This window comes from Acanthisitta chloris, unplaced genomic scaffold (genome assembly GCF_000695815.1).
Source record: "Acanthisitta chloris isolate BGI_N310 unplaced genomic scaffold, ASM69581v1 scaffold23809, whole genome shotgun sequence".
In the NCBI taxonomy this organism is placed as follows: Eukaryota; Metazoa; Chordata; class Aves; order Passeriformes; family Acanthisittidae; genus Acanthisitta; species Acanthisitta chloris.
Genome location: NW_008692278.1, coordinates 22,694 through 36,970, shown reverse-complemented (window position 1 = coordinate 36,970; position 14,277 = coordinate 22,694). Strand labels below are relative to the sequence as shown.

General features: G+C 43.3%; 1 protein-coding gene across 1 annotated transcript in view; it reads left to right on the top strand.

Moving 5' to 3' along the window:
* The window catches only part of CEMIP (cell migration inducing protein, hyaluronan binding), a gene marked incomplete at its 5' end in the record, with an annotated part of 42,034 nt that overhangs the window by 20,276 nt on the left and 7,481 nt on the right, over window positions 1-14,277 (top strand). Inside the window, 8 exons of the mRNA XM_009082605.1 lie at window positions 2,982-3,051; window positions 3,820-3,948; window positions 4,645-4,730; window positions 7,418-7,549; window positions 9,446-9,481; window positions 9,571-9,726; window positions 11,255-11,435; window positions 13,180-13,395. Of these exons, the coding sequence (XP_009080853.1) occupies window positions 2,982-3,051; window positions 3,820-3,948; window positions 4,645-4,730; window positions 7,418-7,549; window positions 9,446-9,481; window positions 9,571-9,726; window positions 11,255-11,435; window positions 13,180-13,395 (1,006 nt within the window). The remainder of the gene's footprint in view (window positions 1-2,981; window positions 3,052-3,819; window positions 3,949-4,644; window positions 4,731-7,417; window positions 7,550-9,445; window positions 9,482-9,570; window positions 9,727-11,254; window positions 11,436-13,179; window positions 13,396-14,277) is intronic.

Sequence of the window (14,277 nt, the reverse complement as noted above, 5' to 3'; positions counted from 1 at the left end):
ATGAAGTCCATTGAGACGGTTCCTACCTCAGATATTGAAAATCTTTCTTTCAAAGTACGTGGTGATGCCTTGTGTCTTGTGGACTCTTGAACCCAATGGCTCAGCAAAAAGTTGCTGAGTTCAGAACGGGCTGTGTTCTGACTTTCGTGCTCATCTCAAATGGCAGCTGATTTTGGAAAGATTCCCATTGATTCAGAAGTCATTATCTGTGAAGGATACATACTGTTTAATGATACAGCATTGGCATTATGCATTCATTTAGCACAGTCTGCCCAAACTCTGAAGTGAAACCACCATGATATAATTAATCCAGTTTAACAGAGGAACTTGACAATATAAGATCAAAGACTTTATACATCCCTTGGATCTCTATAATAGTCTGTCTATACATGAACTCATGAAAACGTTTCCATGAGAGCTTCTTGAAACTTCCATTTGCCACAAACAATCTATTAAACTTGAAAAATGCCAAATACCTTTCATCTCCCTTTTTGCAAGATCCTTTCCTCTAAGTGTCCTTGTGGGTCTGCCAGCTGAGGTTTAGATGTGAACTATAGAATCATTTGAAATAAGAAGGCATTTTGCAAGTTCTATTTCCAGTTCTGTGGCCTTGTAGAGAAAAGTCAGGTGAAGTGCAGGGTAACTTGGCCACACAGTTAAGCATTAGAATTTTTTCTTGGGGGAATTAATGGATTCTTCATTCTTAGTAATTTTTAAGCACAGGTGAAAGAACAGATACTGTGGTTGTATTTGATCCTGTTGTAAGGCAGGGTATGGACTCCCTGAGCCCCTGAAGGCTACTCTAGACTTTCTTTCCATGATTTTCCAGCCATTTTGCTCCTGAAAAATCAAGGTGCACAACCCAGGAATATGACTTCATTAGTAATTACTGACTGTTCAGGGAACCTACTCATTTTGACACATATCAGGCAGCTAGTGAGGTTTCTTTTTCTTCCCCTATGCACCTGACTCTTCTTGAGAGAATACTAGACTCTGAAAGTCAAACCTGTGTGCTTAGCAGCTAGGCAAGCAGATTTCCAGCTGGAGTCCAGGGAGCATAGCAAGTGGTCTCAAGCAGATCTGTGGAACCACATTGTTTTCAGAGTGCTTTCCATCAAACTTGCCTTTAAGAGCTTAAAACTGATGGCGGATAATCTTGAGGACAAAAGCCCTGTGCAGCTGAATGGGAGGTCTTTCACAGTAAAGATTTGTCTTGAGACCACAGAGCATTGGTGCTGTGTTGAAGCTGCTGGGAGAGACAGGAACACTTCTGCTCATAGTCCAGATTTTTCTCCAGGAATTTATTCTGCTATAGTTGGAGGGGGAAGGAATCTACACCAAAAAAACCCTATACTTCTGACCCTCCAAAAGTCAATGAGGAAGTCTCTGAAGTCAAACTTCTGTCTTGAAAATGATGCATTTAGATCTGATTGATGCCTGACAGCTAAAATTCTTTGGTGGATTTTTTTTAGATGGAAATACTCTCGATCTGCCGAGACTGTATCCGTATCATCCATTCTGTCCTCAGAACAAACTGGGGGTTTGTCCAAACAAACATATTTTAAACTTTTTAGTTTGGCAGGGGAAAGAGATGAATTCATGCAATGCTCTTTTTCACATCTGTGTTTGTTTATAAAACATACTTAATGTCTCCATTCACAAAATAAGGGTTAATCAGCCATTGTGCTCATTTTCCACTGATAATCCCTGTAATAGTCAGAGGGACATACTTTGTCTCATTTGGAAGGCTGTTAAAAAGTGCTTTCTAATGGAAAGGTTTTATAGTACTTTGATCTGCCACATTTTCCTTTATAAAAGAGTTCAAGGTCTGATCAGAAGAGCAGCTTGTTTTGCACTGGGCTCATCCAGCCTGCAAGTGCACGAGGACACTAACACCAGCCCTGGGGCACTGGCCAAGGCACCCACCACAGGGAGGAGGACCATTGGCTGGGGCTCCATCAGCTTGGAAGAGGCAGGCAGCCAGCCACTGCCAGGAATCAAGACAATAGAATTGTGCCAAATGACACAGTAACCTGCCCAATCCATGTGGCTCTGAGGAATGAGATTGGGCTGAAAGACAGGTCTCTGTGAAAATACACTATCCTGGTCCTTGCCTACACAACAGGAGGGAGCGTATAAATATTCCAAGTTTGTTTTTTTCTAGGCCAGTCGCAGGCCCAAAATGGAAATATTTTGCTATGTTTTGATGATCAAGTCACACAAACAAAACTTCACCAGCAAAATCAGATGGCCTAAAGCCCACATGGAGTCCCTCATGGCAAGATTAAAATAGACATAAGGGTTCCATCATCCCCAGCAAATTTAGGGAGCCAGTCTGCTGGCTGTAAGTGCTGGATGTTTTCCATGCCTGTTGGTTAATGAATGCTGTATGTCACAGGATGGACAGTGATGGATTGATCTTTCCTCCTTGATGGGAATCTTTCAATTGAGAGTCTTTTATGTGCATTAGACAAATGCAGTCCTTTTGTCCCCAAAAAATGTACAGGAGGGTGGGAGCAAATAAAGTTAATGAATCACAGCAGCTCTTGGAAAAGGCAGGTACTGGGGTAGACTTAGAAAGCCCTTAAGAGGTAATTCATTGGATCCCTTGATGAAACAAGTCTCTAACGAACCTGAGGGCTTATTTGGGGGCAAAGTTCTTTTCTGTGACTTGTGAAACAACATATTTACCTTATCATAAAACCTGACTGACATCTGACAGCTTCATAGCAGCCTTTGAATTGCAGTTGAAATTCCTCATCTAATACTTGGTGTTTTAAAAGATAAGGCCACACTCTCTGTCAAACCACAGAGGACACGAGGAATGAGAAGAGAAACAGAAAACACATTCCTTTTGCCCCCTAGGCAGGACCCCTTATCTGGGGAGGTATCTGCCCTGCCCATGCTGGGAGAGTTGATGGGTGACTGGTATGTGCTCAAAGTGTCATTTTCATGTTATTCTTTGTTATCCTGACCTGCAGTGCTGTATCGACCTTCTGGATAGCCAACCCACACAACAACCTCATAAACTGTGCAGCTGCTGGATCTGAAGTGAGTGCACAAGTTTCTTGTTTGGTAACAGCTCAGGCCAGTTACAGCCCTGCAAGGCTGAGTGAGGTTCCTGCTGGAATAAAACCTGCTTCTGTTACAGAGGCACTTTTGAAACTGCTTGATTGAGACATACATTAATGTGGTTGGTGCCACCAATAAAAATATTGCTTTTCCTTTTGCTCTACACTTTTTGTCACTTGCTGTTTCTAGAGCTAGATGGCTTTGACAAAATTCCCGGTGCACAGCCTGAATAAATTAAATAAATGTGACTGTGGAGTCCCAGAGAAGCCTTTGGCAATGATTCCATTGATTGCAGTACAGTAATGGAGCTCTGAAATTTCAATCAGCCTTAATGCTAATTCCACAGAAATTCTTGGTCAGATCAGGAGCCCTTATTTCCTACAAAGACAGATAAACAAGCAAATCAAACCTTGAACAGAGGGCTGTGGTCTTTCCAAAGCTTCCAAATCTGAGTACCTAGATTAGGTACTTGTTACATTTTTAGCCAACTAAATAAAAATTACTTGATTTTTAAGTTTCAAAAGTCTCACTTATAGCTTCAATACCAATGTCAAAGCTTAACTTAAGGCACCCTAAATATGTGGGAGGTGAATGTCAATGTTTATGTGCATTAAACTCTTTGCTGCAGGTCAATGCCATTGGCTGTGATTTGTCCCGAAACATTCTGGCTTATCTCTTGTGGCTTTACTGAGATCTCCTAGGGTAATGTAGACCAGCAAAGTCTCAGATGTCCATTCTCTTTCTCAGGAAACAGGCTTTTGGTTTGTTCTGCACCACGTGCCAACAGGGCCCTCAGCAGGCATGTATTCCCCTGGCTACTCGGAGCACGTGCCGATGGGGAAATTCTTCAACAACCGTGCGCATTCCAACTACCGGGTGAGTCTGCACGCAACGGGAATGCTGCCCTTGAAAAAAAACACCATCTCCTTGCTCCAGCTCTTCGGGTCTGTAAGCTATTAGTGCCTGTGCTTTCTGTTTCACTAGAAGTTCCTGCAAGCTTGTTTGTGTCTGCAGATAAAGCAGCTCACGGGCTGGTGTGGGAGTGCTCGGAGTCAGCCAGCACCCGCTCCAGTTGGCTCTTGGATATCCAGAGAGGCTCTCCCCTCTGCTCAGGCTGCTTCACTGCTTCTGCACTCCTAAAACAGTGCCTCCAGGAGCATCTATTGGCAGCTTGTCTAATTATACACCTCGACTGCCAATGTTAGCAATTAGCTGAACAGCTTCTAAAGGGATAAATACAGCCGCTATGTCTAATCGCCTTCTCTGCTTATTTACCCTTAGTGTGCTGTGGGGCTGTGTGCTACTGAAGGCTTTATGCTGCAGCAGAGAGTTTATCTGTATGGTGATATTTATGAGAGAAGTGCAGTTTCTGGAAATTTGCAGCAATTTGGGGGGATATAGGCAAGTCTGGTTAGTCCTGACAGCCCTCTGTTTCGCATTCTACTAACAGGAGCTCTTATTAGGATTGTGTGAGTAACTTTGGCTTAGAACAATTGGAGGTAAAGTCTAGAGATGGAAAGAACAGTAAAATTTATAAATATATTATGATATTGCATTTCTCTTTTCCTTTAGGCTGGAATGATCATCGATAATGGTGTTAAAACCACTCCAGCCTCTGCCAAGGACAAAAGACCCATCCTGACACTGATTTCTGGGAGGTAAAGTGTTTTGCAGTTTGGTTTGGAAAGGACTTCTCTATTGCACTGACTGAAAGCTATGAAATTGCCCCCAAGGAAGCAGACAAGAATCACTGCAATGCCTTTGGGTTGGCTCTTATTGAGAAAAGGTCTTCAATTCACTTTGCCATTTCTAACTTCATCTCTCTATTCCCCTTTCTAAGGGACCCTCAACACCCACACCCTTCTGGTTTTGACCTTGCCTTTTAGCTCTGAGCTTAGCTGTCATGGATGTTACATCTGCTCTAGGGCATTCCACTGATGTTTTGGGGTTTTAAGATAAGCAGGAACATTCACTTGTGCCTGGTTAATCATCCCACTCGGCAGAACTTGCTGCAAGTGTTTCTTAGGAATAAGAAATGAAAGTATCTCCTAGGAATGTTGTTGATTTTATTCCTTCTTTTAGAACCTGCTTTAACAAGGAGTGCTTATGTCATGGAGCTCAGACTTTGAATACACATTTCTGTCTAGTTCCAAATGTGACACTGCAATAATAATCACAATTAAATACACCGAGCAATCCTTCATCTCTGCTGCTGTGCACAGCCTCATGTGTAGTGGAGTAATTTAGAAACATTGGAATCCTCTCCATAGACTGTATTTTATCATCAGACCTACTGTGGTCTGGTGGCTTCTGAGCTTCTTTCCCCAAATCTGGCCCCAGTGAGGAGGCTGATGTAAGGACTGCACTTGCACCCTTGTATCTCATTTGAGATTGAGTCTGGCTCTTAACTTAGTTACCAACTCCCAGACACATAAAAGAACTAAAATATTCTCAGGTTTCTTAGATTTCTTTCCTGAGAGACCAGTTGCCTCCAGTTGCACCTAACCTGCATTCCCCCACGACTGGGTTTCTTGAAAGAAGAAACCATGTAAGGAAGAGAGACCTGCTGAAAACCTCTGCTCAGCAGGGGAGAATGACAACTTTATCCTTCTCTCCTTTCCATCTCTGGGGTGTGGGTTACCCAGAATACTGCAGTCATGCACTGGGCAAGCATTGTGGGGGTGGGATCGGTCCTCCTCCCGAGGGAAACCCAGTCAGGAGCTCAGATATCAGTTATTCTGTGATCCACATCACCCCAGTGTCCTGCCTGGCAGCTGATGTTAAAAGACATTCAAATGTGAATGTTATTTACATTATTTTGATGCTCAGTTAATGGAAATGATTAATTAAATGGTAAAAGTAACTGCTAAAAATATTTTATTAAGAGCATCCTGTTCTTGGGAACCTGATGCTGCTTTTCTATGCAGCTGAACACATGCCTTGGGAAACTGCCTGCTGCCACAGGCACAGGAAGAGATTACAAAAGTCCATTTCTCCCTTGCCATACAAGGGCAGGAGTGACCCCTGGAAGCCAAACAATTCATAATACAGTCATGGCTATGCTGGGGATTACCCACCAGCATAGGCTGCAGTTCAGATTATTTATTCCATTTTCTACTTTTCATGTGTCAAGACTGAACAACTGGATAACTGATTATAGCTGGACTGGCTGGGGCAAACTGAGAGCTAGGCTGGACAGTTACAGAGTGGGAGAGATTATTCTGCATTCAGTTACAGCATTAAATGTCTTGAGTCAAATTCTGTACCCTGTAGTGTTCCTCCAGTTATCATGGGTGTGAATGAAACTGGAATCCATCTCAGAATATCTGTATTTAACAATATCTGGGGAATTCAGAAGGGCTGATACTAAATCTTTCTCTGAAAGCAAATTCACAGTGATGAAGCTGCCAAAGCAATATTCATTTACTGGAACCCCATCAGCCTGATGCTCAGTTTTAGATTGATATGATGGCTTATTAAGCAAAGCAAAGTGCTATTGAATATCTGTTAGCAATTTGACAGCTTGGCCTCACTATCCATTGGTGAGGAATGAATTTTAATCTCTGGACCATCCATTGCTGGCACTGGGTTGGATACTCATCTGTCAGGTTTTCTAAGCTATGTAGTGTGATGAAAGATACTCCTTCAACAGCAAAAAGAAGAGCTGTGCCTCAGGGATGGGTAAATGAGAGCCAAGCTCAGCATGACCATAGCAAGCCAGACTCTTGCTCAGATCCTGTGGCCCAAGCAGTGGATGACAGGGAGCAGCTGAGGGCACACATTGCTGCAGTTTCCACTTGTTTGTTGCTACATCAGGCCCATATTTCATCATATTGAGAACTTCAGAGTTAATAAATCTTGTATGCATGTCCTGTGTAGTGGGAATAGTGAAGGCCATACTCAGCCCCTCTCCAAGATGTTTGAATTCCTTTCCACAGCAAGGAAAATTTGGCAGTGGTACTCACGGCCACAGTATAGCCAAAGTTAGGAGATAAGAATGCTCTGAAGGGAAAACAAAAGGATATTTATCTAAATAACAGGAATATGCTCAAGGATAACAGTAAAGTCTCAGACCTTTGGGAGCAATAATAAACTTTCTATGCTTTCAGCAATACAATACCAGAAAGGTGAAAGGAAATTTGGAGTGAATCTTTACAACTGCCTTGCCTGGACCATCCTTCCCTTGGCAGCTGGGTCTGGCCACTGCTGCTTGACTAGACATGCTACGTGCATGGACTGTTGTCCCAAAGTTGTTCCTGAGTTGCCATAAACCAGATGTTTAGCAGGGCCATGCAGTGAGCAAGGCTACCTTCCCTCACCAACCTTTATTCTCTCCTGATTACAGGTACAGCCCACACAAGGATGCTGATCCTCTGAAGCCCAGGGAACCTGCAATAATTGAAGGCTTTATTGCCTACAAGAACCAGGATCACGGGGCCTGGCTGCGGGGTGGAGATGTGTGGCTGGACAACTGCCAGTGAGTTTTGCCTTATTTCAACTCTCAGAGTTCAGCCTGGTGTTTATGGCAAGCATAGCTGTGGTTCAGACTATTTATATCGCTTTGCACCTTTCTTATGGCCAAGATTGAAATAAAGATGAAATGTTAAATAACCACAGGCATTATTTTACACAAATAAGACCTGCTTTGTCTGAGCTGAAGATCCCTCGAATTGTTTCTCTGTGTGATGCTGACCAGTATCCAAAAATGGTCACAATACACACACAGGGACATACTAAAAATAAAGACAAATTTCTTGTATGAAAAACGAGGTGCTTTGAAAAGAAAACGGCAAAATGCACCACCTTCCCTGGCTCAGCCTGGTCCCAGATCAGTTTTTTTGTGGTTCACTGTTATGCTGAATAAGCAGGTACTGATGTAGCAGACATAAAACTATGTATCACAGCAGCAAAGGGAGAGAGATTGGGCGAGTGTGTGTTGTGCTCTTTGAAGGCAGTTTCCTGTCCTGGTCAGAACAGATATTTGTTTTGCACTTGAAAACAGATGATCTGCTGCAGTTTCTTTTGCTGAGCCAGGTTCCTGATATCAATCCCGATGAAGAAAGAGGAGAAAAAGGAAAAAGGCCCTTTATGAGGCATATTGTGATAACCCTGGTGGGAATAGCTGTCACGCTGATATCTGGTGTCCAATTCCCAGCCAGAGCTGCCTTACCTTCAAGTGACCCAAACCTCTTAAAGCAACCAGTGGTATAAACTGGCTGTGGGGACCAGTCAGCTTGGTGAGGATAGAGCTGCCAGAACAGTCAGAAACATCATATTGAACAATGCAGTTTGTGTTTCTTATGAGCCACAAGTATCTAGGCCACTCCATGGCCACCAAGTGTTGCCCTCGCAGATCCCACTCGTGTCACTGAGATGTTTACATTGCTCATGGACCAAATGCAGCATGTGGAATGTGCTAAAAGACCAAGTGCTTTATGAGTTGACAGCAGCAAATCTACGAGTGTACGTGAATCGGAGGAGGCAACCATCAAACTGTAAATGTCTTTATAGCCACAGTCGTCTTCATTTCTGTTGCTACAAAAAGACTTATGTATCACATCAACAACACAAATGTTACTGTGGCATGCAGGAAAGCGAGGAGGAGATAGGGTGGGAAGGGCTGCCACCTACAGACAGCAGCACGACGCTGGGCTCTGCTCTCGTGTCGAGATCAGCGAGAGACACTGAAGAGTGACACCGGTGTGAAGAGACCGTTGATACTGACTCAAACTACCAACTCATTGTAGCCTTTCTATAAGCAGGAGTCATGGACCAACAGTTGCTATTTATCTCATGTAAAACCTTGAAACTTGAGCAAAATAGAAAGATATTCCAATTTTTGGTTTTATTTTTAATAAGGAAGCTCTGATCTCTGTTTTCCTGTTGGTGAAAGAGAAGCCAAGCTTGTCTCTTGTTATCACAGTCCCCCTTGCAAAGCTTTTTTCATGGAAGCAGTATGTGGTGCATGAAGACAGGGGAGCACACAGTTGTGTGCAAGCTCTGTAATTAAAGCTAGTTGGCGTGGGAGATAAGCATGATCTTTTTTACCTAACATTGAAAAGAGTGTGGTCATTTGATAAAGGGATAAAGCTTTATCAGACAAGTAAACTATGTCTAGTAATCATCATCTTAACCTCAGCTTGAAGCAATCAGGTGCATGTCTGCTGGTTCATGTGGTCTACACATACGTCAACGTGCTAAAAGAGATCTTTCAAAACAGGTTAGGGAACAAATCTGGAAAACCCTGAGTTCCCCCTGAGCCCTATAATATATAGCTGCTGTTCTCCACGTCATTGATTTGCTTGATACAGTCTGACATGATAAACCAAAGCAAAACCAAACCTCTTCTGAAGCATCTCTCTTCTCTTTGCAGGTTTGCTGACAATGGCATTGGACTGACCTTGGCAAGGTAAGTGTGACAGGTTGTGTGGTAGCCTGGGGCAATGGTGGTGGAGTTGGGTGTCAGCAGTCCTTTAACCTCCTGCCCTTTCCTCTTAGTGGTGGGACCTTCCCTCATGATGATGGCTCAAAGCAAGAAATTAAGAACAGCCTGTTTGTTGGTGAGAGTGGAAACCTGGGCACTGAGACTATGGACAATGAGATCTGGGGACCTGGAGGTCTGGATCACAGAGGAAGGACCCTGCCCATTGGCCCGTAAGTTAAGCTCAGCACATCAAAACACTCAGTGTTCTCCCCACACAAATTCCAACCCAGTGTGGTTTTTTTCAGTGCTGTTCAGTTTAATAACCATTACACAGAAAGGATTTGATTTCATGTCTCCTGATCCCAGAGCCCTCACCGTGCAGCTGCTGCTGGCAGGTCCATCTTTGCAGGCTGCCAAGACAACATCAAGCTCCTCTTTCCTTTCCTCTCCCCTCTGCAAGCAGAGTTGAGAGGACATCAAGAGGGTTGTGTGTTGTCAGGGCACTTCTGCACATGTGGTCAGCAGTGGCTGAGCAATGTGACAGTCTCCATCCAGGTCAGCTGCCAGGAAGGCTTGTAGAAACCCTTTCCTGGGCTTGGATGTGCCAGATGTGGTCAGGGATGTCCTCAGCACTGCTGTTACTATTGTTGCTGTGCAAGAATTTGGTGCCTTTGTTAAATAGTTTTGAAATGGCCAGTGAACTTCTTGTGGTCTCTTCCTAGACCTTAGTCCTACAGATTAGTTTGCAAGTACAATTGTTTTGCTGTTATTCCTCAAAATATAGTTATCCTAACAGTAACCCTACAGTAAGCAAACAGCTCAGCTGGGTTTTTTTCTGCCATATTATAGGCCTCAACTTTGCTGTCAGTAGCAACACAGGAGGCTTATTATTAACTATAGCAATAATGAAAACCAAATCTGCTATGACTTTCCTAATATCCTTTATGCACATATGTGTGGGCATATCTCATCTTGGGTGTTGTGTGCAAAAACACAGAGAGACAGAACAAATGCAGAGGAGCGAGCAGGTCTTCTCTAAGGAAAACCATTCATATGAGAAAGGGATCAAATTTACATATCATGAGTGAAATTCGAAACATCTTATCTTAACCCCTTAAAGAGCTTAAGCATCTTGTTCACTTAATTGGTGTGAAAAATGGTGTCTTCTTTACCTTGCAGATGGTATCAGAAAAGGTTGTTAAAGGTTCATTTATCTGCCCCTTCAATTATTCTCAGTCCTATAGATTGTAGGAACTTTCCTTGTTTTCAAATCCTTTTAGTTTTTTATTGCAGTCTATTTGCAGTGTTTCTCTCCAAGTTCCTGTGAAAGATGTGCTGGGACTTCTTTTAGCCCTGCCATTACTCAGCTCAAGGAGCCTGCACAGCTCTGACGAGTTTCAGGTTTCACTGCTGCAGAACTCATTTCTGATGGCAAACATGAATTTATTCATTTTTAGGTCAATGCTTTGGCATTGCTGTAAGTTCCTTCCCTGGAGGGGCAGAGACTAAATAAAGATGATCTGTTCAACACGAGAGAACTTGTGCTGAACTTGCAAGGATAAGAGGACTTCACAGACCTAAGAAGGAGGGAAATCCCTTTTCTTCCAAAACATGAACTCAGGAGTCATTCTATGGGCTGTGAAAAATGAAAGCAGCTGAAAAACAAGTGCTGTGGGACTGTACATGTCTAGAATACATCTCATCCTGATGACAATGTGTCATGACCAAGTCTCTCTGTTGCCTCCAAATGTATTTTAGGGATTTTCCTATTCGAGGGATTCAGTTCTACGATGGACCTATCAATGTGCAGAACTGCACCTTCCGCAAGTTTGCTGCCCTGGATGGTCGGCACACCAGTGCCTTGGCCTTCCGGCTCAACAACGCCTGGCAGAGCTGCCCCAACAACAACGTCACTGACATCCACTTTGAAGATGTCCCTGTGAGTTTTCCTTCCCAGAAAGGCCTTTTCCAGTTGGCTTGGAAATGGGGTTGTGGGCAAAAAGGAGAAAACACAAGATCTTCAAGAGGTTGCCAATTGTCTTTGCCATAAGTTCAACAAAGAGGGTGGCAGCTAATGAAAACAAAATTGGATGGGTGCAGTAACAAGATAATCCAATTCTCTGTCAGGTTTGCAGCAAAGCAGAACTAGGCATCAGTTTCAAAAAAAAAAGGTGACACTGAAATGGAAGTAATTTCCATTTCTGTATGTCTCAGAAACTGTGAAGAGGGAGAAGAAACTGCCCCTTTATTTTCAAGAGAGGTATACTATTAAAGCAACAACAGAAGGAAGTCTGTTGTGAAAGGTCTAACTAATCTAGAGTCAGAAAATACTGATTTTGAGGAACAGCCAGTGAAAGTGAGCTGATGCAGGGTAATTCTGCAGCCCTGCACACCAGGGTAATTCCATGGACCCCAGTCCTGTGGATATAAATGAGAGCAGAGCCCAGTCAAAAAAGGGTTTGACAGACTTTGACTTACAATATGAACTTCTGGATGCTGGTCTGAACCTGTCTTGGGGCATGTGCTTTTGAGTTGTTTTTGGGTTTGCCTGCACAAGTACATGCTAACTAGTTTGCAGAGGTTCAACTCTAGCAGCTGCTAAATCCAACTGCCAAACATTACAAATAAATAAATAAGTAAAGTGGTGAGACTGAAATGATTTGTGTTGCTTAATTTTCAAAAAATTAGGAAACTTGCTCACAAGTCAGGAAAAGTGCTGACTAGTGCCAAATGTGATGGGAAAGGCAAAATTCCCCTAAAAGTGTTGGTTGGCCACTCTCTCACATTGCAGGCTGGTGACATGACATTTATTTATGCTGGATAAAAATATCAATCAGAACTTGCCTGAGCAGACATTTCCCAGGGGACGTCACTGACTACTCCCCTCATTGTTGCCTGAGCAGACATTTCCCAGGGGACATCACTGACTATTCCTCTCATCAATATGACTTCATGTGGCTTTGGAACCCTAAAACTATATTAGCAAACAATGAGTGCAGTGGCTCTAGTGAAATTACCCTGTCTCCTGAACCTTCCTCCAGAATTGTAAAACAAACTTTCCCACCGCTGAGGCTGAAATTCTGGTTGTTTCAGCCTTTCCCCCACGATCAGCAGGGAAATGTGTGTCTGCTCTGCCTGACAAATCAAACACACCTTTTATGTGTGTGACCCAGCTCTACACTGACTTCAGGCTGAATGAAGAGGCAGTGTGCAGGCAGAGCCAACCCCAATACGCCTGTACCAAATGGCAATGACGTTGCTGCCAACTTACAAGGCCAGCTCAGCCGAAAGTTATTCTAGTGTGTTCATCCTTGGATAGTTGGGTTCAGAAGTTCACAGTTTTATTACCATGTAAGTGCTGTCACAGAGGATCTGCAACCCCAGACTTCACCTGAGTCATGGGGCCTCAAAGCCATCAAACATCAAGACTACAAATGTCTCAAGCCAAGCAGCCAGAAACTATGGCCATTCAAAGAATGGTGATGTTAGTGCATACAGTTTTCTTCATACAGAAATTGACCCACAAACCCAACACTATTTCTTGTCCAAGCTACTTTCCAGTGCCAAATAAAGTCAGAAAAAGGGTCCTCTGAGCCACTGCAGAGACCATCCTTTGCTTTGTATTCTACACTTAGAATAATTCCTTTCTGGAGATGTAAATGTTGTTTCACTGTTTTGTCTAGATTACCTCAAGAGTCTTCTTTGGAGAACCTGGCCCCTGGTTCAATGATCTGAATATGGATGGTGACAAAACATCAGTTTTTCATGACGTAGATGGTTCTGTGTCAGAATATCCAGGCTCATACCTGATCAAAGAAGATAATTGGTTAATCAAGCACCCTGACTGCATCGATGTGCCTGACTGGAGAGGCTCCATCTGCAGTGGACACTTTGCACAGGTAAAGCTGCTTACCTTGCAGTACCATTATCACTTTATTTTGTTTTAAATTTCTTGGCACTGTAAAGCTTTACCTGTAGAAATGGACTTTCTTCAGGGTGCTCAGCATTTATGTATCAGCATGTCTGCACAGGTGGTTTTGAACATGAGGAATACTGTGGTACATTTTCAGATGCTTTGGCCTTGGCTGCTGACAGCTCCAACAACTTCTGCCTGAAGTCTCCTGAGAGCTCCATGGGCATTAACAGATTAATATTCATAAATCCATGGGCTGTAGGCTAGTTATTTTTCCTTGATTTATGGAGGGAAGTGGTACCCACAGTGTTATGAGAAATGTGCTGAGCAGTTGAAATTAGACTTCAGCTCTTATGATCTTTCATCCTGTGTGTGACCACCAAATCGTTCTTCCCACCACAGGAGCTCTGAGTGCTGCTGCCATGAGAGTCCTCACTTTCCTCTGCTGAGAGCACCTGGTTTTGTCTTGGGTGTTGCAACTGTTGTTTTTTTTTCTCTGTAATGCCACTACAGCCAATTTCTAACCACTAAGCTGGGTTTCAAGCTTCTGAAATCCAGACAAAAGGGTCCTTGTTCAGTAGAAGTCAGATGTCTGAGGTAGATACTGTCCTGCTGCTGAGGGTTGCTACTAACAGTGTGGAATACCTCAGCCCTGCTGCAGCCTGTCTGAAGCCTTCTCTGGCACACGCTCTTGAACTCAGTGGATAAGGAAATGAGCTTCTCTCTTTTTTCTGAAAACAGTTTGCTTTGTTGGAAAGGAAGCCTAAGAAATGGAACATCAGTGCATGGCATACAGGGCTCACACCAGCTCACATCTATTGAGTATCTTCACCTTTAGTGTTTCACTGTAGTTCATTAAACCCTTGGT